Genomic DNA, 26,109 nt, shown 5'->3' with positions numbered 1-26,109 from the left:
TGACTACCAAGCAGCTAGCCATCTGTGATGGTACCCACCTGTCACTCACAACAGTCACAGCATTAATTATGCATATCTTTAAAGCCATAATGTAATTCAAACAGGTAAGTTATGTAAAAATCATCCTCCCATACAGTACCAGGCTGTAAATATGTTATTTCTGCAATGAGGCTGGGCATTTTAATGTAGGTGGTTTTTTGAGGATTTACTCAATTTTGGAGGCAACTTAAGTTGTCCATTTGAGGACCTGCAGTTTTTAACAGTCCTGGATTAGCTTCATTTTTCAGGACCAGAGTTGCCACTTGGTTTTAAATGAGGCCAAGGAGAATGTAGTTCGTGGTGCAGTTGAACTGTATTGTATTGATATAAAGTTTATATAAATGTGGAGGACAAAATAATAGAAACACCTTTTAGTTTAGTGCAATACAGTTCAACTGCACCACAAACGAGGTGACCATACAGTTGAATCAGCATGTCTCTACAACAGTTTAAACAAAAACTGAACATTATAATCTTCATGAAGGGTAGATTTACTGCAAGACTGTTATAAATAATAGCCATACGGTACATTTTGTTTGTGAAATTGTCTGATACTATCTAATTAATTGTCACATTTACAGCACATTATGTCTATGATTTTAATCTTCACACAATATAAGTCCATTAATGATTTATTGCCAGAGCAGTTCAATGCTTAATGATTTCACTGTGTGCCTGGGCTTCCAGTCCAAGTCTCTGTGTTTGTGTTGCAGTCATTACTGAATCAAACAATTAACAGTTTGTGGCTGCAGAGTTTACTGCTGTTTTTCTGCAAATATGAGTGCATGAAGTTCAACAGCTATTCTCTTCTGCTGGCTGAAAGCTGCAGCCCAGTTTCTGGTTGAATCATAAACCTGCCTGTGCAGGAATGATGAAAGATGGGCTTCGTCACTGACCTATCAAGAGGTTTGTTGCTCGACAAATGTCCTAGACCGCCAATACACATATGCACACACACAAACACAGAGGTAGAGATAGTTGAGGCCACCCACCCTCACATCACAGTGGTCTCTTTATCTTCCCTTTCAAGGGGGTGATTCCCTGCTCTCTTCACCCCTGTAGCAGTCAACAGCCCACCATCTGGCCACCTCCTTTTGCCCTCTGACCTTTTGCTAAACTTTTTGTCCAACTTCACTAAATCTGAGAAACAAGAACTTTCACCTTGCCGCCTGTACTAAGCAGAAACAGAGGGTGTACAGTTTATTTGCTGCAGAATATGTCTGCTGTCTTTTTTTAATGGCTGCAGCCTCACATACCAAGGTCATGCAACTCTCCTAACTCTACATTTTCGTCCTGAGGGCTCGGTAGAGATCCGCCCCAACCAGGTGGTGCGAACACACAGCTTTACCTTCAGCTTTTTATGATTGGCTGAAAGCATAGCTGCGCAGTAGGTGATAAATTGTTCTATTAAGGGAGGGAAATTGGGGTGGCACTCAAAGTGTCCATGAAGCTATCACATAGAGTTATTGTGCTGTGCTCCACAGCAATTTTGCAACTTTCAAAAGCCCCATCAACTTCACATAAACTAAATTTTTATGTTATGGCTGAAAATTGCCATGTAAGAAATCTTTACTGAGGCTGACTGAGGTTTATGAGCACAAAGTGCAGAGTCGTTCTTTAAAAGAGGTTGAAAGGCCAAAAAAGTATTAAAACAAATGGTGCAACCAAAAATGTAGATTTGTGTCCTGTTTTTAGAGCTTCAGCTGATTATAATTTTCATTATTAATTCATCTACAGATAATTTTCACAATTAATTGATTAAATTATTTCGTCTTACATCCCACAGCCCAAAATGCTTCTTGTTTAATTTGTCCAACCAGCAGACCAAAACCTAAAGATGCTTCATTTACTATAATTAATGACCAAGAAAAGCAGCAGATACTTGCATTTAAGAAGCTGGAACCAGAAAATGTTTGAGATGTTTACTCAAAAAATGACTGAAATGATCAACTGATTATCAAACAAATTTTCTTGCAATTGACTAATTAATTAATTGACTAATCTTTACCTGTTTTTAGGACAAACTTACTCAAGATCTCAGTGCCAACTGATTATTCCACAGTGTGGCATGATGTGCCTCCTACAGCATAAATGAGTAGGTACCAGTAGGTATTAAAACATTTCACAGGAACTTCACAGCAGTCCTGAAATTATACTTTTATCATCTGAAGCCATCACTGTAGATACAGTGTGCTCAGACAGAAGGACATTCCTGATTTTCTGAGACATATAAAGGGCTTGTTGCATGTCTGGCTGTAAGATTGCTGCTTCCTTTCTCTTGTGTGCTTTCGAATCAGGCTGCTTCCCATTACGAACACCTGTAGCCCAGGCCAGGCTGACTTCAGTTCACAGAGATTCTCTCCACATGGTTGAGAGAGACCTGTGGGCTTCAATCGATGTGAGCAACAGAAACATGCTCAGAGAAGCTTTTCTGTATGCAGTCCACATTCACCTCCACGCAAGTTAGATTTTAGTGCTCTGTATCAGGTCTGCAGCCAGACGCACAGGTCTGTTCATGTCATATTTCTATATGTTTATCTAAATAAAGTAAGCAGCACGCCCTCAACTAACGCCATGTCCATATAATTGTATATCTTTGGTCTGCATGTGACTTCTCAAAATGGAGGCAGCATTTAGGTTTAATTCTGGTGTCCTACATGGTAGACCACATTGAAAATACATGGTTGGTGTATGACAACCAAGCGGCATAAACATAGAAACATGGCAGAGAAACCTTCGAACAAATGAAGCCCTGGCTTTCCACAGATTACCTCAAATTACTCAAAACTGGGTTAAGCTTCTAATAAAAGCATTTCAGTCCCATAATGGCCTAACTTACCAATTGATACAGGATTATAAAGTGTATTTATTCTTATGAAATGCTGTGGTTGCCAAAAATAATGTTGGCGAAGTGAGGGAACTTTTTCTTGCTTGTGTTAGACAACGGACTAGAGTGAGTGTGGAGAAAGAGCTCTTTATACTCTCCTCAGCGCAGTGTGTAAACAGTGACAGACAGTGGCGGGTGGTTGGCTTGAGTGTGCCTGTGAAAAGTGCTTGTGTTTCATTACCATGTCAGGTAAAACTCATAGCAAGTAAAACAAGTGCTCTCATTTTTTAACATTTATACAGTACCCATTAAATGTGTCTAATGGCATACATTTAAAAGAAATATCAGATTTAAATCTCATGCTCATTTTGCAGGACAAAGGTCCTGTATTTTCAGTAGTGATCTCCCATGTTAATGTACTGAGGCTTTGCCACATGGCAACTTCAATTGCTGTAGGATCCCAATGTGTGATGTGTAGCTTTGCTCCTACTTTGGTGACTTACCAAACAGCAACAGTGGCTTGATTAATTTTTCTTAATGAATGTTTTTACAGGTTTTGAGTATTTATTGTGAGGCATTGTCTTAATGACATTTTACCACCTGTAAACATATTATACTTTACAGAGATTACAATTATATTACAACAAGATTCCAGTTGTTAAATTAATATTATCTAACCTGACCCAATCTCATTAGCCAACCTCTTATTAGGTCCATCTTTCAACCTAAATAATACAGCTGTATGCATTTGAACAGGGGCATACTGTGTGGCTGGGGGCACTTGTTTTTTCTTTACCTGTCCCGGCATATAGACAGCATGGAACAGAGCCTCTGGTAATTGTCAGGACATTAAGACATTAAACCCCTCCTAATCTGTTTTAGGTTTTGCATTCCTCAGTAAAAGCTGCTTTCCCTCAGTTTTCATTCATAAAGAAACCTGCGTGCGCTCTGACGTCAGTGGGTTTTTTGTGATTTCTTTTTTGTTTTGTTAACCAAACCTTAGCCATAGTGACTTGAGATCAGAAAATTTTGTTTTTGAAATGGCAATCTCGTCCTGTCAGCTGTTGCATCAAATCAGATATTATATACATGTGTGTTTTGGACGGCATGGACCAACAACATATTTTTGTCATTTAATTTGGAAGTCTTGATGGTAACGTGTTTACATCTACTCTCATTTTCTCATGTTGATGTACAACAAGAGCTAGGTGTGCTTATGATGAGTTCTCTGATTGCATTTCAGTTGATGTGGTCCGTCTCTTTTGTTTTGCAGGCAGCCGAAACCCAATCGAATGTGAGAGGTCAAGATTTTGATTACAAACAGAAACTAGAATACTTTAAGTACTGAAGGACTGAAACGTGGTATCTTGAATAAAGTTTACTGGAAGTAAAAGGACTGTGTGTGGGAGTTCTCTTTTCTCTTGAATTTTTGAGGCTGAAAAAAGTGCAGCAAGAAGAATAAATGCCACTGTCCCCTAAAAATGGCAGCAGTACAATATCAAAATTCTGGTTCAGTTCAAAACTTGCTACATAGCAACTTACTGTAGGATTTAAATAACACAAGTTACTGTACAGAATCACCAGTTGTAACAGCTACAATGGTAAGTGAGTAGACTGAATAGCCAGAGAGGTTATTCATCAGTTGTCTGGTAGCAGTTAGTTGGCTTGGTTATCTGTTGGTTTTTGGGCCATCTCATTAGTGGAGACAGTAAGAGTTTTGGACAAAGGCTGATTGTCATTATAGTCACAGCTGATAACAATTACAGGCACATGCTGGCAGTAATCATGGGAGAATATTTGAGACAGACTATATATTTTAGACACAGATTTGACATTTTTTATAATTATGATTCTTTAATGAGTACAAATTATTACTGTAAACTGTTTAAATTTGGCTGATTGTCACAAAGCCAAGATGTTCTGAAACTGTTTCAAACAGCAATCTCTTGTCTCTACCATTTATCTGTATAAGCTTATTATTTTGCATGTCACTAGTGAGTCAGCAACTGTTGCTACAGACTCAAGTAATGAAGCCATTACTACTGCTGCTGCTAAAAGTACTGAAATTACTTTATTTACTCAGCTAACTCAGCAGAATTGAACAGATTACATACCTGAAAGCATCCTAACACCATAGTTTTATTAGCAAATGAACTGTGGCTGTGTGTGTTATGTGCAGGCAGCATTTCTTGAATGAAGGGGGAATGTGACTCGCTCACTGCCCAGATTTTCTCCATCCAACAGGAAATCAAGCCAGCGAACTATCAAATCATACGCATGCCTCACTATCCCTGAGGCCGCCATCTGCTGCTGTCACCCTACCGTCTTTCTTGCATCACCAATTGCTGACTGTCTCACCATTACCAATATCACCTTTCGAATTCACACCTGACTGTCTAAATTATTTTATGATGTGGGAAATAGTACTAAACAGTGAAGTTCTAAAGTAACTAGAAAAGAAATGCCAAATACACATTTCTTATAATGCCAAAATAAACAAAATGAAGATATGTTTTGGCTAATTTTACTTGGGACTACTTGGACCACTTTGGGAATGACTGCCCCTGCTCTGTGAACCACGAGAGGATGAGATGTAGCATGAAACCTACTCTGCCCAGACACCAATTCGCCCCAGAGAAATGGCTCTGCTCTCTGCCACCGGGCATCCAGGAGGAGCATCTGATACTATTTGGCTGGAAACAGGCTGAGTCTGGCTGGCTAGGAAGGACGAGCTGGCTGAAAGACAGAGCCTGGTCAGGATCCATGCCTTCACTGGAGAGAGCCAAGTGATACAAGGAGGTGACTGTCTCCTGGACTGACCCCTGCCTCTAAAAGACCATTAGATGAGTAACCCTGGAATAACTTCGTCCCCCTGCAATCACTCTGCAGGATTGTCCCAAAGTGCGTTTCAGTCAACTTGCCCTATTGTGTGCTGTTTCAGGATATTCACACGGTCATTTGCAGAAAACAGGGGAAACCACTGGAAATAAGTGGAGTTATCTCACACTGTTGGCAGAGGATTGTCAGTGCAGGTAGCTTTTAAAGGACTGTAGACCAGTCTTAACATACAGTATGTAAGTTTGGCCACTAGAGGGCTCTGTTAAATTAAAACAATAGCAAAAGTTATTGTTTGATGACATCATGAAGAAGCGTGGGATCATGGGAGTTGTTTTTTCATTGTTAAACAACCACCATGACAGATAAAAATCTGTCTGACGTGCCTCAGGCAGAAATCATGTTCATGGACAAGATAATGGTTAAGTTTTTATTCACGTTATGTTTAGTCATGTTTGCAGACTTCATTCCTTACTCTTTCACATATCAGACGTATCCCATGTTTTCATGGAAATTTTAGCAGCTGGCATCTAGCACGTTGTAACGTGAATAAACATAATATGTTACTATGTGAACATGAATCCCTTACTACTTCACACTGTTATCAAACTATGTCTTTTCTCAGCGTCTTTTCTGATTGTTTTGATGTGAGGCCAGACCCCTTGTGGCAGAACTTACATACTGTGCATTTGAAAATGAAAGATGAATACACACGTGTCAAAAGGAATAATAAGCAAATTAAATAAAATGTCTGGAATTTGTAATGCTTTGTAACTGCATGCAGGGAGGATATTCGGTGGTATTGGATGACTTGCTGATGGACATTATTCATGCCTGATATCTCTCTGATGTCATGGTGCACTGATGTCATCACGTGTCTGTGGCATCAGTGCACCATGACACTGAACCAGAGGTATAAAACTTATTTTGCCAAAAGATATTCCCTCAGTTGGTGCTGATGGTGAAAAGCATTTATTCAAGTGTTTCATTTAATTTGTCACCATATGAGACCCTGCAAGATCAGAATTCTCTCTGGTGCTTGGAATGGTGACAGATGTACAATTAAAGGGACATTTCACCCCAAAATCAAAAACCCATTCTATTACGTGCTTGTTATCTATCTAGATTGTTTTTGTGTGAGTTGGGAAATTTTTGAGATATCAGATATATAGATGTTTGTATGTATTTTGTCTCTACTTTTGTCCCTACTTTCTTTGTAGGCTAGAAAAAGTAGGTCCTATATGAAATATTTCACTACAAAGTCTGTGGATTATCTTGAGTATCCAGGTCATGATTTCTGGAAGGAGATGTTGCTTTTGAGTTTTCAAATGCATTTTTTATGCTTTGAGTTCCCTTATATTTGAAAGAAGAGAGGCATCCCTACAGCCGGTATCTTCAAAACTCTGCAACTCACACCAAAACTATCTATATGGATAAACAGGTCTAAAGGTCAGAGGAAGTGATTGATGATGATGATTGACTTTGAAGTGAACTGTCCCTTTATTACCTATTCTCAACCACCTGGAATATAGCTGATCCAGTTCCTGCACAGTGATACACTGCTGAACTGCACTGATTTCCTCACATGACTCTTATGACAAGCTAGTTAAGCACAAAAGTATATTTTTCATTTTATATGAATGTTTGTGAATTTATAATTGTGTGTTGTTGTGATATATGTATCATCAGCTACTATGATTTTGAATTTAAGGTTAAAAATCATTTGAATTGATTAATGTTACAATTAAAATATTTTATTATGAAGGAGGACTGGTGGGAGAGCATGTTATGCTAAAACAATTCTTCTAAATACTGTATTCATGATACAAATAACAGCAGTCATGAGCTCGGGTAAGATTAGTGGACTGAGGGCATTGTGAGTATTATAGTAAGACCCTGCATGCACTGTTCTGCCAGTTCATCATTCCCATGCAGGTCGTCATCAACTTTGTCCCTGTTTTATTTTCTCTCCTCTTTCCTCAGACGCACTCGGAAGAGACCTGGGGGGCGCATTACAAAGCTAATGGGTGGACCCGAAGGAGAATTTCCAGCCCCGTGATTTGCTAATCGGGGGCTGGTTCCCTTGTCAGTTCCCTGTAATCGTGGCTCCGGTTTGTGGAGCATGCCCAGCCCTCCTGTCCGCGGACGCACCAAGTGTACCGACTGCACTCTGTGCGCTTTGGTTAAAGCCCGACTACCTTCACTGTGAAGGCTGGGCACTGGGAAGGAGGATCGGGGGCCTCGGTGTGGCTGAAAGAAGAGGCTGAAACCCCTCACTTATGGCTTTTTTGTAGGACAGTTTCCATCATCACTTGGGATTGTGGAAGGGACGTCATTAAAAATCACCTGAAGTCGCCCAAAAGTTTGATTCACTTGTGGGCGCCCAACCATGGAGATGCAAAGGTGGTCCACAAGGTGGAAAACGAAAAGGTGGCTTATGGATTCCACTGTAACCGCATTCATCACTTTAACCCTGGTTCTACAGGCTACTAATGTCAGAGCAGGTAAGATTATCAGGACCAAACGTCTGTAATGAACTTTATCTGGCCGTAAAGGGGACGGAGCGGCGACCAGCTGGGAAAACTCAGTAGCAGATGATGGAGATTTGGGGATTAACAAATTTACCTGGACGCAGCGGTATCATGTTTACTCCGTAATCAAATTTACGCGCGTCTTCCCGTTCCACAACCAAAATAGTTACATTAAAGCGAGATTGCGTTTATTACACCGACAGGTTTTAGCGCTTTGTGGAAGCCACCAAACAAAAAGTTTAGGTACAGTAAACCTGCTCACTGCTGTGGTGAAGTGGACGGTTAAACCCTCTCATAGAGACCACTTAGACAGCACATACTCTGAGGGGATAATTGCTTTAAGTCTGCATGTTTTGTTGGCCAAACGCACAATATTCATTAACACAGTTTACCGCGGGCTACTTTTACGCATGAATGGGAAGCGTCCGCCCCGAAGATGAAACACCTCGCCTAATTAAATTCATCCTAAGCCGCTGGTATGTGCTTACGGAGATCAGGAAAAACAGAGCAGCCTTCCCTGCTTTTTAAGTTTGACTTAGACTGAAAGAAAGCTCTTTGTTTGGACTGTGGTCCCCCCGGTGGAAGTGGACACGGTTAGCAGGGTGGATTTCCTCAGACAGATGACACTGGGCATTTGTCAGACCCCGGACTGTGATAACAAGTCACCTGAATGTTGAACTGTACAGAAACCATCGATGTCACTCATTGATATGTAATCTTAGGGTATATTTCTCCTCAGGCTGATGAAATATTGAGTTGTGTGATAATGTGGATTACTGTAATTATGTCAGTGCACTCTTAAAGATGCGAAATCTTCATCCATCCATCCATTCCTTCAGTCTTTTTTTTGCAGATATAAGGATGCTCTGTCTGTACAGTATTAGAGTGATGATAAATGCATTTTTTTTTACAAAGGCCTCAGTGGTTCTCAGACCTGTCAGTGCAGAGTGCAAAGCCCCTCTTGGTCTGCAGGGGGCTAAGTGGTCAGGCAGGTTCACCCTATCTCCACACTGCCCTGGTCCACACTGAAGCCCAAAAGCTGGCTTGTGCAACCCCTCCCTGGTGCCCAGCGCTTCCCCTCAACTTTGCACTTAGATGTTTGGTCGGCTGCTGGACAAGGCAGCGTTGTGTGAGTGGTGGGAATGCTTCCCCTCTAAGTGCTGAGCAGTTATTTGATGATGGTCCTTGTTGCACTTCCCTATGATTTCAGAGCCTTCAAAGAGCAGGCCTGCATACGGGCCTAGCCTGCAGCCATAATGGCCGCAAGTCATAGGGTTCAGGATTACACAGGCCTCACAGCTTGGCCCAATAGACATCTTTGTGAGGATTTATTGTCACATACAGATACAGGTAGCGATTTAGGATGCATCTCACACTTCCATAATGGTGATTAGGACTAGGTGATTAGGATGTTTTTTAAAATAGGATGCATATAATTTTTAGTTTCTGATAAGAAGGTTTCATGAACACAATTGTGGTCGGATGCCTCAATCATTTAACCAAATAATTAGGGAAGTTTAAGCAAGAAATCACACAAAATTTAGTTAAAGAATTCATGTCAGTTTTTTATTAATTTAAAGACTTTATTCCTTTATAGCCATTTGTTTTCTACTAGGACAACAACTTGATTGTTCAGAAGATACTGGAGTGGAATCGCACTTCAGATCGAAAAATCGCACATTTCTAATCTCATCAACTCCTGCCTCCTCTTCTACAAGTATTCTGCTGCAGGCTCTGTGTTCCAGGGTCTCAGTCAGCTGAAGCTGTTTCTGCAGGGTGCCCTCTCCATTTAGCAGTGTACAGACACGTTTTCTCAGCCCCCGGGGCGCAGGCTCAGATGTGCATTCCAGCAGACAAAGCTAGCATTTTCAGAGTCCTCTCCCAAATGTGCTCAACCGGGAACATCAGCTAATCAGCTCCTTGCTGGACCTTTGTCCTGTGTAGCTGTCACACATTTATGGTCATTGCTGGATTCTTTGTAGACAAGCTTTTCTTCTTCCAAACAAAGCCACATGTGTGAAATTGTGTTATAACTAATTCAAATTCTCAAATTCTCACAGTGGCTTTCAAGACCACGATTTTTCTATTACATGACCTGTGCAGAGGGTTTAAATATTTTGTGATAATGTGCTCCGATATCGACATGGAGGCCTACGGTAAAAGGGTTAATGAGAGGAGAAGCAAAGGGGGAAGAGAAGAGGGAGAAAAAAATGCTTTGAAAAAGTGGGTAGGTCTCAGTGAAGTTTCCTTGGTATGACACCAGCATAAAGCTGTCTTGTTTTAGCCGGCAGCGTGGTGGAAGTTAAAGGAAGGAGCGAGGGAGTGGGAGAGAGGGGGGCATATATAGAGAGACATTCTAGCTGAAGATATTATTAGAGTCTCAGGGAGCTGCAGGTGAAAAGGTCCTCCTCCGTTTACCAGCCAATTTCACCTTTCTGTAAAGATGTAAGGGCTCAGAATGACACAGCAGGAGGGGGATTTATGATATTAGTAGGCTCCCGTCTTACATATTATGCAATAAAGGATGAGCTGAGACAGTCCTTTTTTTTTGGCCTGTGTCTGAAGAATGCTGTCATGTTATCACTTGGAACACATTGTTTACATCGATGTACACCTGTGAACATGATGAAGAAGATATCAAATTAAGCGATCTGTGTCTTATGTTAATGTGTCGTACTGCTCCTCCCTTCCCTGCATGCTTTTGCGATTTGCATAATGATGCTGGGATGATACAATAACTGAGTAATAGAGGTCGTCTTGCCTGACCTTAGGGATGGCTGTGATGTTCTCTCCGATCCACACTTAAGAAAGTCCGTCCCTCCACGCCACCTGAGTTCTGCTGGTAGCTATATGGCCTGTTTGCTCAGCCCCGAGGGCAAACTCACACCAGCTCATCAGATGCACTCTTTAAAAGCCTGTGCACACTCATTTTTTCGCCTTAATGGATTGGCCAGTATTGACGTTTTCTCAGCACCTCCGTGTGAGGGTCGTAGCCTGGCCAAATTGCCACATCTGGAACATATGAGTCCTGGAGTTTGAACTGAAAGCAGCTCTGCAGGAACTCACAATGAGGTCCTCAGTTCACTCTCCAAAGTAAGTAGCTGGTTCATCCTTACAAGCTACAAAAAAGTCCAAGTTGTCCTTAGAGATGGCATTCCTACGGAGTAACAGTTTGCTGATTTTGCTCTCAACTCACTTTTTTTCTGACATTTTATATAAGTTTGCTTATTTTTGTCTCCTCTATGTCCTCTTGAAATGGAAGTGAGTTGGGTTGTGGTGGGTTGATGCTCATTTATTCTGACTGAGCTCAACCAGTTCACACCAATATCCCTTAGAGGGTTGTAAGTTGTAGAGAATTTTGAAGTGAATTTTTTGTGAAATGGCTTGTTGGCTTTTTTCATTCAGAGTGTATTTTTGTACTGCATACAGTTCAGAGTTTTGCACTACAGATTGAAGCAGACCAGCTCTCTTAGCCTTCATCGTCATGTGCATCTGGTCAATTGCAGGTGGTGTATAAGGTGCTAGAAGAGAAGAAGAGCAGATGTAGGCCACACTCTGGAATATATCTTCAGTGTGACAGCAAAATTAAAATATTCATTCAACATGTTCTGTTTCTTGGCTTTAATGAAAAACGCAATGAGAGGATTTTTTGTCTACCAGGTCAAAAAAGTAGTGTAATCAGCACCGACTATCTGTTGATCTGTTGCGAACCATCTGTATGAGCAGTGCTTGCGGCACCTTAATATTTAGTAGAAACAGATTCATGTTGAAACAGGGACCTGTCCCCAAAACCACACCACACTTTTCTGAACAGAATGAAACAGGCTCTTAATTTGCTTTTCTCTGCCACAGCTGGAATGCTGACCAGAGAGTGTCGAGAGCAACATCACACATTTTTTAAGATCCTGTTGTATCAAAAAGTTAAAGAAACTTTGAGAGTGATTTGACCTCTACATGCCAACCAAAACAGTGGCTTTAGAGCCGCCAGAAAAGGCTTGCTGATGCTTTGAGACACCTTGGCATGCTTATTTACCCAACGAAAACAGATTAGTATTATAACATTTAACAGTCAGCCATTGTGTTGCCTGTTTTAGTCAGATATTGCTATACCCTGTGGAGTGAAGTTGTGGTGGCAAATGAGAGTTTATACAGAGATGAGACAGAGACAGGAACAATTTATTTGACAAATAGAAAGCTTGAGTAAAGATGCGCGACCCCCTTTTATAAGTTTTATCTGTGTATGAGTGTTTATGTGCATGAGCAGCAGTTTTGTGTTAATATATGGATTTTAAGCTTTGGTTTGGGGTTTTATTCATCAGCCCATTTATCAGATGTCCATTGAATGCTTAAAGCAAAATGTGGTCTATAATGATAGTATCACATTCACATTGTTAAGGATTCTGTTTTTAGAAAGTGAGACATATAGATACCGTTTCTATTTCCATTTTGCATGAAATTTTGAACTTAATTGGACCTTGCATAGTAAAATATCTCCCAGGTACAAATGGCCCATGTAACAGAGGGTCTGTGTACTGCAGCAATTGAGTCCATCCCCTGTCATGTTCACCAAGCTAATGTTTAATACTGAGAGGGTGTTTTGATGAAGAGGCATAATCATAATGCTCTCCCATGGGTCTTTATGGTCACCCTCAGGCCACACAGGGTTCTTTATGTAAGGTACATTGGATTGAAGAGAATGGAAAACCCAGAGAGCCTCTGGTGACCCTTATCAAGGTAAACCTGTCCAGGTGTTATAGTACTAGATCCCTGTTGGCACACTGGTTATTATGTTCTTTGGTTGGCCTTGACAGGGACATTTCCACAGGAAGCAAGCATTTCCTAACTGAAATATTTTGGTAAATCAGTTTTTTTTATTGTAGCAAATATTATTTAAGGTTAGTTAAGGCCTAAGTTTATCATAGATAAAGTTTATTGTGTCGTTGAAACTGTGACAAATGTGACATAGTGCCATTTTGATGACACAAAGAAACAACTGTTGGTTTGATTATGAGATGGTTATGATGCAGGATATTTCTCAACCAAAGTTGGGTAAATAATCCCTGTCTTTTTTTCTGAATCATACACAGCATCACTGCCCTGTGTATATTTACCAGAAATGGACTAAAGTGTACATGTCTATTTGCACCCGGTTACGAATAGACACGTGGCACCTATTCAGCTTCACACCAGACCTCTTTATTTTAGCTATAAAGAAGTGACTAATTCACTTTTGGTAAGAGGTTGCAGTGGATGAATGGGTTAAGCATGTGGCTTTAATGTGGGAAGTGGGGTTCCTGTCCTGCCCTGGGAGAAAGTGGTGTTGGTTACAGTTTTTTAATCATTATTTTTAGTTTTTCGTTGCTGTTTGGTTCTGTTTAGGCAACACAACTCCTTGGTTAGGTTTAAGGAAAGATCATGGTTTATCTCTGTTGTATGGGTGTAAATGTGGCTATTAAAACCCCAGGTACAAATAGCACGGCTGACTACAGACACCTGGATTATTGCCTCTGCCATGCTAGGCTATATACAACAGGGTGTAAATTACTACATTGGTTATTCCAACCTGGGTGCAAATAGCATATACCTTAATGTTATCCATCATCCATGTACTTGTCCTTGTGTAGATACGAACCAGACCTTAAGCCAAATGTTGCCTAAAAATCCAATACTATTACTACTACTAATTGATGTTTTATCTTCCCCCTTGATCAGCAGAGCCAGTGGATGTGCTAAAAGTATTAGAATTTCAAAATTACCCCGAAGGAGTGACAAAAACATCAGGATTTTGCACAAACCGAAGAGCATCAAAGCCGGACTCAGCTTTCAGAGTTGCCAAGCAGGTCCAGATCAGTGCCCCCACCACACAGTTGTTCCCTGGTAAGATACACTTTTGAACCTTTAACCTTCAAACATCATGTGTAAAATGTTGTTTTTAGTTTGTTTTAAATGTGCTTTTTGACAGTGTCTTTTGATTGGTGTTTTTCTCTCTCACCAAGAGAGACATAAAAATCCAGTTTTTACAAACTAAAAAAAAAACAAAAGGATAATTAGTTTAGATGAGAAAACTGAAGCTGAGGACTTGTTACATTAAAGTGAATAGGTAGTAACCAAAATACTGGAAATAAATTGTACAAACAAATCAGTCCTCTGTCACAATAGCTCTAACTCATTCCCCTTTCCTTTCCACCCCTCCTCTTTTGGCCGTGCAGGTGGTGTTTTTCCTGAGGACTTCTCCATCCTGACCACAGTGCGCCCCAAGTCCGGCCTCCAGTCCTTCTTGCTGTCCATTTACAACGAGCAGGGAGTCCAGCAGCTGGGCGTGGAAGTGGGTCGCTCACCTGTCTTCCTGTATGAGGATCAGACTGGCAAGCCGGCCCCAGAAGACTACCCTCTGTTCCGTACTCTCAACCTTGCTGACGGAAAGTGCGTCAACTCTCAAACATCCACTCACATCATATAACACACTCGAACACAATCATGCTCCCTCAGACTCACAGCTGAAGCTGACTGAGAAGAATTGAGTGTTGTGGCACACGGGGTGACGGAGGGTCTCGGTCTATGCTAGACGGCACAAAAAGAACTCAGATGTTCCAGAAACTACCTTATCAGTTTTCCACTACTTTGATCATTAATTTTGTGTGTGAATGTATGAATATGCATTTGTTTTAGAGGTGGAATGATTTGAATTAGCAAATCAACTAAAACACTCAAAAAATTTTTTTTCTGATTTCTACTGAGTGGTTCCTCTCGATAAAAGCAAGAAAACAACCCAGATCTTCCCAGTGTTGCACCGCAGGTGCTCATGACCGGATTATCCGTCTCATCAGGGGTCTGTGGGCACAGAGACAGGTCAGAGACAGGGAGACACTGGATTATTGGGGCACAGCAGGGACTGCTATGGGCAACCTGACCTCATCCATGAACTCACTGCCTCTGTTATTTTAGAGAGGGGGGAAAGGAAGGAGGAGAAAGGGGGCAGTCCTAAACTTCCTCTTTGCCCCCTTGGATTACCTCACCCAACCAGAAACAGTGCTCCTAACCTCTTCGCATAAACCTGATTATCTGCTCCCAGATTCAGAAATCCCAGAATTCTCACTCAGAGCTTTGGCTTAGCTGACATGAGCCCGTGTGCTGGGTCAAGAGGGGAACAAGTAAACAGATAGGCTGCTGGGAAAATTCATCATTTGTAATAGTATTTTATAGCATCGTCCAGCGTTATTAAAGTTTTCTTCACTTGCTGAGCAAGCTTTGTGAGGAGAGTTTGTTTTCTGAGCTTTTAAGGGAAGTCATAACCCGGTCACAATATTTTTGTGACCCAAATTGGCTTAGAATGAGATCTAGTGTGTACAGTTATCATGATAGAAGCAAGCTTGGTAAATCCTTCAAGAGTCTCATGTCAGCAATAACTCTGCTTTATGTGCGGGTTACAACAAAGCCAGCTTTGTCCTGGTCTTGTAGGGCTGTTTTGTCCAGTTTGTAGTTTTTGTGACCCACTGTCGAAGGAGCAGAGTTCTCTGTAGAGGATTTTTAACTCTTTTTGGCCTGGGTGCATTCCAGCTCCAGGCCTTGTCTAAATCTTTCGTGGGTACAGCTCAGGCTGTGTACAGTCTGCAATCCCTGTGGATGCATTCATTGTTACTAAGAAGCATACGCCAAGCTTGAAAAGAGAAGCACAATGATGATATTGATGAGGTGAAAAAGAGCATTATCCTTTTCTTTAAAGGGGCGGAGAGGATTTCTAGGGAACTGTTTTACTGTACACTGTCAGTTTTGTCTTATTTAAGCTCTTTAAACATGCTTTTCAAAAGATTGTGTTTACATTTGCTTTTCAAATACGGTGCTACAATTTGTCTTCTGATCCTAATGCACTTTAGAAGTTGGTGGCATTGTTTAAACCTATTGAAGTCAACATTTGCTATTCTACCATATAAGGTGACGAGTAATCCTTCCTGCTGTACTGCTAAAACCCACAGTGTTGCACGTTTATTTTCCTAATCTCCATCGCATGCCCTGGAATTTGTCTGTATGATGCAGCTGGGTTCAAAAAGGAATCTGTCATTTTTATATTATATAAATATATATTAAAATGATATCAGATATGTATCTGTACGTGCGATAAACGCTTCTAATATTGCCATCTCGAGCTACAGTGGTGCCAGGTCTCATCTTCCACCTCAGAACAATGTTTTGACTGTGTGTCTCCTGCTCTGGCAAGGCAGGCCTTCCCGGATCTTGACACACACTTTCCACAATGTTCACCATGTCTGTCATGCCGAGTAACCCAGAAGGAGGATTAAGTTTGGAGTTTAATGAGTGTAATCCCGTGTTAAACAGGGCCAGAGTGTGGGGGCAAGAATGTGGTCCACTGCTGCCTGGTATGCAATAGCCCTTAAGTGCAGTGGCAAATGGTCCAGAGGCGAGGGAGGTGTCAGACTCACGTGTGACCCCAGTTAACCCTTTGAATCTATGAGCGTCGTCCATTGAAATATATCACTCATAACTCTGAAGTTCATGAGCATTTGCTTCTGTAATGAGTCACATTGTATTACGGAGCATTCTCCGTTTTTTTTTTCCTTGAGGTGTGTTGTGATTTAAAAAAAAAAGAAGGTAGATTGTAATCTTAGTGTTGTAGAAGTGCTGATGAGGGTTTTTTAAATATAATGAAACACCTGCAATTTCAGGTTGACTCAACACTTGACCCACAAAATATTCATTGTCCTAATTTTGTTGTTTATAATACATCATGCTCTGATTTCAGTACTTATGGTACTCTCACCATGTGCAGCTACAACACTTACACAATAACTTACATGATAATTCCAGTAACTTTACACCTGAAGTAGGGCTGCAACTAATGCCCCTTTTTTAAACATATTTTGGGGTCTAAATGGCTAATAAGTACTTTGACAGGCGCATTTGCCCCCAAGGATTTCATGGCTGCTGGCTGTGGCAATCTACTGGACCAATTCCAAAAATATTTGCACCTAGTATTGTGCCTTGTCATTTTGACTCTATCTATTTTTGCTTGGCCTTGGCTTCATTTCTCACCTCTTCTTGTTGTGTTGTTGACCAGGTGGCACCGCGTGGCGATCAGCGTGGAGAAGAAGACGGTCACCATCATTGTCGACTGTAAGAAGAAGATCACCAAAAACCTCCCCAGGAGTGACCATGCTTCCATCAACACCAACGGCATCACTGTGTTCGGCACCAGGATCCTGGATGAGGAGGTTTTCCAAGTAAGTGTTCTCAGTATGGTGAACTGTATGAACCATTTTTCACACTGCTGGATAATGGACATACAGTCCTGAAGCTGCATACCGTCGCTGTTGGTAGGTTGTGTATTGGCATACTGATCAGAAACCATCTATGACTAAAAAGTTGCCCCAAAAAGTAGTAGTATTTCCTGTGTATCCAGATTCCAGACGTTTCCTGAAGGGGTTTTTAGCTTTTAAGTTTCAAGGAATCAGACCTGGACCCCTTTGATGTGGCCAAAAAAAGGAATGTGGAGATGATAGAAACCAGTGCGGATCTGGAGATCTTCAGTTTCTTTGAGTTTATGAGGAAGTGCACACAGATATCACGCAGAGATATCTGAAGCCTTTTATCCAGGCTGCAGGTGCTGCAGTGTGCAGAAGAGTCTGAGCCAGATTTTTCAGCTTTTTTGTTTTGGACCTACTGCTTGACCATGACTAACTTGATTCACTGTGCTTCTTTGCTTTTACTATATTGTTAAATTGTTAAGTATTGTTCATAAACATGGTGGTTGAAACTAACCCACATTTTGTTACTAACTGCATTTTGTGATATTTTGTGAGATTTGGACATCTGCCATGTAAAAGCAATTGGATTTGGACTTTGTAAATCATTATTGCTAGTTTGTTTGAGTTTTTTTTTCTGCAAAATGCACATGGGACTTCGGTAAACTTCTCAGACTTCTCAGGTCCTTTGTTAAAGCTTCTGTTTACCTTGTAATTAGAGACACTTTGTACCACAGGAGCTCCGCATATAATAGCTTTACCAAAAAATAACTGGCCTTGTTGAAATGTTGTCTTGGATTAACTTTTAATCTGATTGTTTGCATTGACCCACCAGTTAATGGATAAATTGATGGCAAGTGCAGTAGTGGTTATGTTGCATTTATCTAATTTGTTGAACTGAATGACATATGTTAGTTGTAAACAAAAAGTTCCTGTGACATGTGAATGCAAGTTACTCGGCTCTAGAGAAGAAAGATTGATGCTTTTACTATAGGTGAGTGTTAAGGTTTGAGATGCCAAGGATGTGCTCAGTTACATACAGAAATCAAATTTACAGCTTGTCTATTGACTGTGACTCAAGAAGAGATAGTTATCCTGATAGAAGAGACCTTGTTTGATAAACATAGTCTGAGGTGGACACTGAAGTGTATCATAATTTCTGTTGTGACATAGCAATGTCACTTATTGCATGTTTGACACTGAAAGCAATGCTTTTTGGATACACTGCTAAGCATGCACTTGTTACTGAAGCCTGTATACCTCCACAAAAAATAAAAATATAATGTTTTCTAGCCAGTCTGTCTTCGTACAAAATATGTCATTAAGCAAATAGCACTGGGCAGTCGTTGAGCTTTAGCCGTTGATGTTATGCATAGTTCATGTACTGCTGGGAAGGTCCAACATCTGTGGATTTAAATGATTGAATTCAATGTTGGTGGAAGGTTTTCACTTCTACAGTTGCTGTTTCCCCCTCCCCGTGTGCAGAAAGTGATGCATTTTGACAGGACAAGATTGTTTTATAATAAGTAGAATAATAATAATCTACAGAAAAACAAAATAATATCATTATTGGTCAGACCCTTTGCAGTGGTGGACATAATTTTGTTCAGGCTGTTTCTCAGTACCAAATAATTCAGGCAAAATGAATAAAAATATTAGAAATCAGCTTCAAACTTTCTTGGATTTTGTGAATGTTACCACGTCCTTAGTCAGTGAATTGAACATTATGCTTTGAGGCGCAGTTCATCCAGAGGTGGAAGCTGGCAATGGGTCAGGCGGATGTCAGTAACGACGGACAATGGCTGAATTGTCACGATACTTGTGGTTCTCTCTGGTGGGAAGTAAAGGTCACTGTAAGGCTGTGTGGGGGCTGTGTTTACTTGTGAGAGGGGGCTGGTTTGTTTATGAGCACCAGGAATGACCAGTCATTATTCTGATGCCATCTTTGAATGATTGATGCTGCTGCTCTTGTTTGAAAGCCATATTTTTTGGCATTCCTTGCCATCACCACGGGGACAGAGGGTCCTGCATACTTGAGGCCATTTAATGTGTGTGTGCACAATTATTTTCTCTGTGTTGCTCATTATATCGTAATTTAGATTTTGTGTTAAATGCTGTGTCTGACCTAGTGCTGCAGTGAGGTTATTTGTGTTATGGCATGCAGTTGTTCACTGATGAAGAGTTAAAAAAAAAGACATCATATGACCAATGAAAGAAACATCATAATATTTAAGAGAAAATTTCCCAGGTTCTTTTGTGCTGTTTTTTGATTTTGTGTTTTTTGAAAAGATGCTACCATCAGTTTGATAATGCATAGTATGTTAAAATATTAGTCAGGTTAATAAAGAGTATTTTAGCCACTTTAGACTTACAGGAAATGGCATCACTTAATGTTTGTTGTAGGAAAAATATCAAATTAGTTTGCAGTATGTTTGTTGCTGAAATCTGAATACAGACTGGCTGAGATTACTGTATCATATTACCCAACTCAGATGATCAACATTTTTTTAGGTGCACGGTTTTATAAGCAGATTTGCTTTCAGTTTTGATTAGATTTATGAGACGGCACTGAAGCCAGCATTTCGTATGAAACAGTGTGCCCAGTCAGCGGTCGGCCAGTGGACAGGCTGAAAATAGGAGGCATAAGTCAGTTAACAGGGTCTTCTCTGTGTGGTTTTTGGAACAGGTCTCCTGTCTGTTCTGTGTCCCTGCTCTCCTCAGAGATCCACAGGGCCCGATGCATGCTGGGATATACAGGGGAAGGAAATACCTTGGCCTTCTGCATTCAAGCCAGTGGTTAAAATGTGAAAATAAATTAATTGGTAAAAGCAGTTTTCCTGAAATGTATACCCAGGAAGGGTTGCACCACAGCAGATTCTCTGTCACACACCATCTTGTTATTTTTAGCAGTCACTATATTTGATTTGCTAAAATATACCTTATCTATAAGAAAATTGTAGAAATGTTAGAAATACATGAACTGTTTTAGCAGTGACTATTTACTTTCTTTCAAGTTCAGTTTTTACCTCTCTTTTAAACCACTGTGGTAGGTGACTTTTTGATTTCCAGGGGTAGATTTAATAATAAATTCAGTAATAATAAAACATTTGCTCCCTTATTCAAACTCTGAGATTTGTTTTCACAAGCTGACCCGCATTTTTCATAAACGTCTATTCATACCATACCTGCCCCAGGTTGGAGGCGACCACCGTCGCAAAGGGATCTGGTTTGGATGAATGGGAGTCTTTCATTGCCCCGTCAGGCCTTCCTCATTTCCTCATCTCCTCCCCACCCTCCTCCCTGCATATTCTCCCCTGCTCAAACCTTCCTCCTCCCTCTCCACGCAGCCCACATTGAGGCCTCCCTACCGTGCCAAAGCCATGAGACAGTCTATTCATTCCCGGCTGACATTACCTGTCCTAATCGAGCACCCTCATATACATACCTGCCTATTCCCTCTGTTTCTGGTTAGCAAACACTCATCAGTGCTCAGTGTCTCTCCTCTTAAGGACTACATGGGGCTGAGGTGTTCACCTTGTTGTCACACCGCCGGTATTGCCAAAAATAAATCTGATCTTAACTTTAATAAAATAGCTTGAAAAATGTCAACATTTGATAACACAGGGGTAAATTGATACAACATAGACAACATAAAATTTTAGATTTTTATCAAAAGATAGATATAACAAGGTCAAAACATGATAGAGGACATTCAACTGGAGAAAATGAGACAAGTGATAGCACTGCGACTAAGTGAAAGAAGGCAAGGCTGTGTTCACTGCAGGGGTGTGTGTGTCAATTTACTGTTGGAGAGAAGAGGAAACAAGAAATTTCAAATATTCAGAAAATATATGTAGTGATATATCAATATTTTTGACAACTCTCGTCTAAAAATAACATACTGGTTTGTGGTGGATATTTGGAGTCACTTTTGGCCAAAAACAGCCTCGAGCGGCAACCAATATATTCTGTATTTTCCTCTGAGACTTTTCTTTTTTATTAATATGTCAAATTAAAATGTTTAAAAAAATAGTTATGCATTTCCATATTTTTTGTCAAAGCCACAGGGAGTCACTGGAAAGGGGGAAAAGAGCCACATGTGGCTCCAGAGCCGCAGGCTGCTGGTCCCTGGCTTAGGGAGTCAGGTAGTCTGACCAGCTAATAACCACCTGACTGTGTAACATTTTGATATCAAGTCTTTCCTGTGACAAAATTATCCCTCCCTCTTGAGCACAGGACATGACCTGCAGATCCTTGTGAGTTGGTTGAAATGCATTTAACCTATTCTTTCATTCTTTTTCTTTTTCTTATTGTCTCAATTTCCTCTTTCTTCCTTTCTTTCTTTCTTCAGAGAAACTGTACTGTACAGACTTTGGGGGAGTGACTAATTGTTGTATTGGCCTGTCTAATTACAGTTAGCCGTGGCTGTGCTAAAGGTATGTTGCCCTAGGCAAAGGAATGTCAAAGAACCAACGGTGATGACTCCTTGTGTTTTGATTTGGCCAGTGATGCCCTGCACTCACCCTGTAATTACAACATGCAGTTGGATTTTAGTAGAGAAAAGACAAAAGCGCTATCTATCTCAGCAAAAGTAAACACTGCTGTACACTGATACTCAAACATGGAGGTCAACTTCATGTAGTTCCTCTGTGGGGGTCAAATACTTCTGTAACCTTTGACCCCTTCCATGTATATTTATATTCCATGGTGCCTTCTGGGTTGGATGAGGTCAAGATAGATAGTGCTTAGGCTATAAAGAAAGTCCTCAGTTTGCATTGCAGTCTGATACAATGACATCAAATACACTACATAGTGTCTTTTTTTTTTTTTAATTATTGTTTGATTCAATACTTTCCTATACTATCACTGTGAATCAGCCTCATACACTTGTAAGAAATGTCATGCAAGTAAGGAAAGATTTGGCGCTTTTCATGTGGATGCCCAGTCAGAGTTCATGGTAAATGTAGTCAACTAAAGCAAAACATTCCTCAGTGTGTGCAGCATTAACCAAGAAAGCTGAGTTCTTCTGCTCGTAAAGCTGTGCAACGGTGCCTGCATGCACCCATGCCATCACCACCTTAGCCTGTAGCTATTATGTTTTTGGTTAAAACAGCATTAGTTAAAGCTGAAATAGCCCACAGTTCTTTCTTACCTCCAATGATGTCATTATGACATCGCTGGATAGGACCAACAACAGATTTTGCAGCAGGAGAATTGAACTCCCTTATAGCAAGCACTGAGGAATTTATTTCTTCAGGTGATTTTAGTACCATCAACACTGACTGGGCATCCATGTGAAGAGTGCCAAATTTTTCCTATAAATGTTTTTCAAATGTTAATGATACTTCATAATCTCCACTTGAGGTGAACACTACCATAAGACAAGAGCGGATATATCAGGTAGAGTGGTTTCCACAGGGATTCACAAGTGTCAGCTGTTGATCTTGACCCTGCTTCTCTCCGTCCGCCTCTCTCTCTTTTCCTCATTGGCCTCTGACACGGCAGTCATTAACGCACAGCCTCATGGGCCTGTTTCTGTGCTGCACTGCGCTCTGCTGTAGCCAGGAGGGGCATATTTTGGAGCTCTGGCTTTGCTCCAAGTTGCCAGGGGCTTTTATCTCAGCAGTCCACAATGGAAGACAGGCCCAGAGCCTCGGCATAACTCTCCCCAGGTGTTTCCCAGCACAAAACATCTTTTACCATCCCAGCTGCTCGCTCTAAATCCCTGCCTGTCTGTCTTTGGATCCCTGTCGGTGTTCCCTTCCTGAGGTGACATCAGTTTCTCACTTGCCTTGTCTTGGATTTGTGAGGTGGATCTTGTTCGGTACTGTAGGTGACTCAGTTGCAATCTTTATTTTCTACTGGAAAGGCAGGTTAATGCAGCGCTAAAGGAACAAACTTGTCTGCAGGAGTGCCATTTATACGAGATAAGGATTATTACTGTATTGTTCTGAAAGGTACAAGTTGTGGCAAGTGTAAAGATGATTGTCTGATAAATATAGGTGTTCTTCAGTGTCAGCCCTCTAAGATGAAAAGCGTTTGTCTTTCAAGCCTTAGACTTACACTCTGTGCATCACAAACACCTACAGTGCATGATTACTTTGTTTTTTTTTCTGGTTTCCAATGTGCATTTATTATTCAATGTGTCTGTCGTGTTGCTCCTGTCCCCCCATGAAACAGTCAAACGTCTCCTAGTTGTGCTGATCTGGTCCGGGGGTTGAACACCATGTCTCCACAGCCTATTTGTGTGCAGACGGGTGGCTCTCAGACATGGTCTAATTAGAGCTGACTCTAGGCAGGGTTCAAGCATTCAGTGTTGGTCTTAGGGTGACACATGAGGTAATACATGTCAACTTGACTCAGGCCAAGGCTTGATCTCTCTTTCTCTGTCAAACCCTCCCAAACACGCATGCACACAGACGCACACGCCTCAGCAAAGGCCTTTCCAGACCTGGCACCTCACTTTACTTACCCATGCCTACTTGACAGGTCAATTTTGTCTTTTCGTGGTCAGTAAAGTGAATGTTTTCTATGGATAACACAGGAGTTAAGTGATATTATATCTCTCAGGAGTGGTGCATAGTATTTCTTATCCTGAGGATTAGAATCACCTGTCTGCTTGTATTTTCATTGCCTAAAATGCTACTTTGTTTTACTCACAGAAACTTAAGACACCACTTGGAGAAGGGTATTAATGAGAAAATCAAAACCACTCTCATATCTGTCTTAACTGTGTGTGTGTTAAATATTTGCTGTCTGTGTGTAATGAGTTTTTGAGGTGTTGATGGGTAACAGAGTCAAGCTAGTTCTTATCTCCAATTTCCAGTCTTTATGCTAAGCTAAACTAATCAGGTCCTTGCTTTAGCTTCATATTTATCATATGGAAATAAGGGTGGTGTTGATCATCTGATCTAGCCCTCAGAAAGAAAGCAAATAAGCACTTTGCTGTAGCTACTTTGTAGACTTTTTTGCCAAAGAGTGTAAATATTGTGCATGTTAGCAGAAAATGAATCTTGATGTGTCAGACAGTAGAAATGAGACAAATGCCCTGGCTACACTGCATAATCAAATATTGTAGCCATTAAAATTAGGGCAATATGTTGGCTGACATTTTTATACAGAATATAAAATACAGTATATGCCGTAGAAAATATACATAAACATGTTTTTGCAGTGATCCCAACACTTGTGACAAAGATACGTAATGGAGGCAGGATATTTTACAGTTAAACAAGAAACACCATTGACCAAAATGATATCAGGGCACTGGAACAGTAAACTTTCACTGGCATTTTTAAGACTTATGAATAACAATAAAAAAAACCCCACAAATAGAGCCTCTGACAACTTGCATGTTGATACCAATATAGATCAGTACAGCTGTGATAGGCCATTATTGAGCCCATAATAGCGGGTGACTGGTATATTAGTCAGGCCAGTACCTAAAGTATCATAACTTGATATGAGCAGAAGTAATGTCTGGCTCCTTAAACCAGAAGGCTGGAAACAGGCATAACAGTAAGACAAGACCAAGTATTTGGCATCTGATTAATAGACCAAAACCTTTGAATGTGGCTGGCTGTGTAGATGCGCTGTCTTACTCGTAACTGATTGACAATATACTCAGCCAGTGAGAGAAATCAAGTTGAAGTAGCTTTCCACCCACCCAGCGGCACCCAGGGAGGAATCTGTGGACTGTCAAACTGAAGCTGTGCAACAAGATGTTGATGGATGGTTACACAGAGAAAGTTTCAAGGAGCACTGCTTGTTTTCCCATGGGACAAGCCTTAGCACATGGATGTTTATACTAAGGTACACGTTAAGGATCCATAGATCTAGTTTTAACAGCGGGAGGACACAGACATTCTCTTGACAAGTTGCAGCCTGCTTCGTTTCTCTCATGTTTCACTGCCAGTTGTCTATTCTGCTCCTCAACGTATAGTGTCCCTGCTGACACAAGTGCATCGGGATTTTACCTCTGGGCTCAAGCATCGCTGCGTTTTTGCCTGCCAAACACCAGAACCGAAGACATGCCCCTTCATCCACCCCCCTCCCAAGAACCCCCCTCAGCTGTCTTTGCAATGTGTATAGGGGCTCAAAAACCAGCCTCCAGGAACCTCGGTTTAAGCAATTACAGACTCCAAAGAAAGCTCCAGATGCTTTCGCCAATGTGTTCGCCGTCTTGCAGCGAGCTGTGTGCTGTGGCTGTAAGACTGATAACAAGGCGAGACAGTGCTGGAATGGTGTCAAGCATTGTGGTGTCCTGTCCTGACCACAGAGAGAACATTCTGGTTTGAGTGACTTTCCCATACCATGTCTGAGATAGTCAAGATTTTACTCTTTCCTGTGTGCTATTTTAATGATTTTCATACAAACCCATTGTGTATTGTTGTGTTTTTTTTTCTTCCAACAGACATCTTAATTTTAGCACAGTCCCCTTTGACACTCATTGCACCAGGCTCAGTCAGTAACCATGTGATCTTATGGACTAAGTTTTCAAATTAAACGCTGATGACAGAATGGGTTTGATTTAGAGCTTGACTGATTTTGTGGCCAATAAAGAAGTTTTTTTTGTATAGCATTTTTTTCAAGGATTCCCCACATTTGTTTGTTAAAGAGT

General features: G+C 40.9%; 1 protein-coding gene across 2 annotated transcripts in view; it reads left to right on the top strand.

Moving 5' to 3' along the window:
* The first annotated feature begins 7,802 nt into the window (after positions 1-7,802).
* Positions 7,803-26,109, top strand: part of col11a1a (collagen, type XI, alpha 1a) — a 94,600-nt gene continuing 76,293 nt past the window's right edge. Inside the window, exons 1-4 of one of the 2 annotated variants that reach the window (XM_084747532.1) lie at positions 7,803-8,205; positions 13,948-14,109; positions 14,442-14,655; positions 17,306-17,468. In XM_084747532.1, coding sequence (XP_084603658.1) covers positions 8,091-8,205; positions 13,948-14,109; positions 14,442-14,655; positions 17,306-17,468 — 654 coding nt within the window. In that variant the 5' untranslated portion in view covers positions 7,803-8,090. Of the gene's footprint in view, positions 8,206-13,944; positions 14,110-14,441; positions 14,656-17,305; positions 17,469-26,109 lie in introns of both variants that reach the window. The other variant, XM_084747531.1, reaches the window with a different exon arrangement.

The sequence above is a fragment of the Lutjanus erythropterus genome, chromosome 21, assembly GCF_056507025.1.
Source record: "Lutjanus erythropterus isolate fLutEry1 chromosome 21, fLutEry1.hap2, whole genome shotgun sequence".
Taxonomy (NCBI): Eukaryota; Metazoa; Chordata; class Actinopteri; order Lutjaniformes; family Lutjanidae; genus Lutjanus; species Lutjanus erythropterus.
Note: the sequence above shows the minus strand (reverse complement) of the source record. Positions and strands in the feature narration are given on the sequence as shown.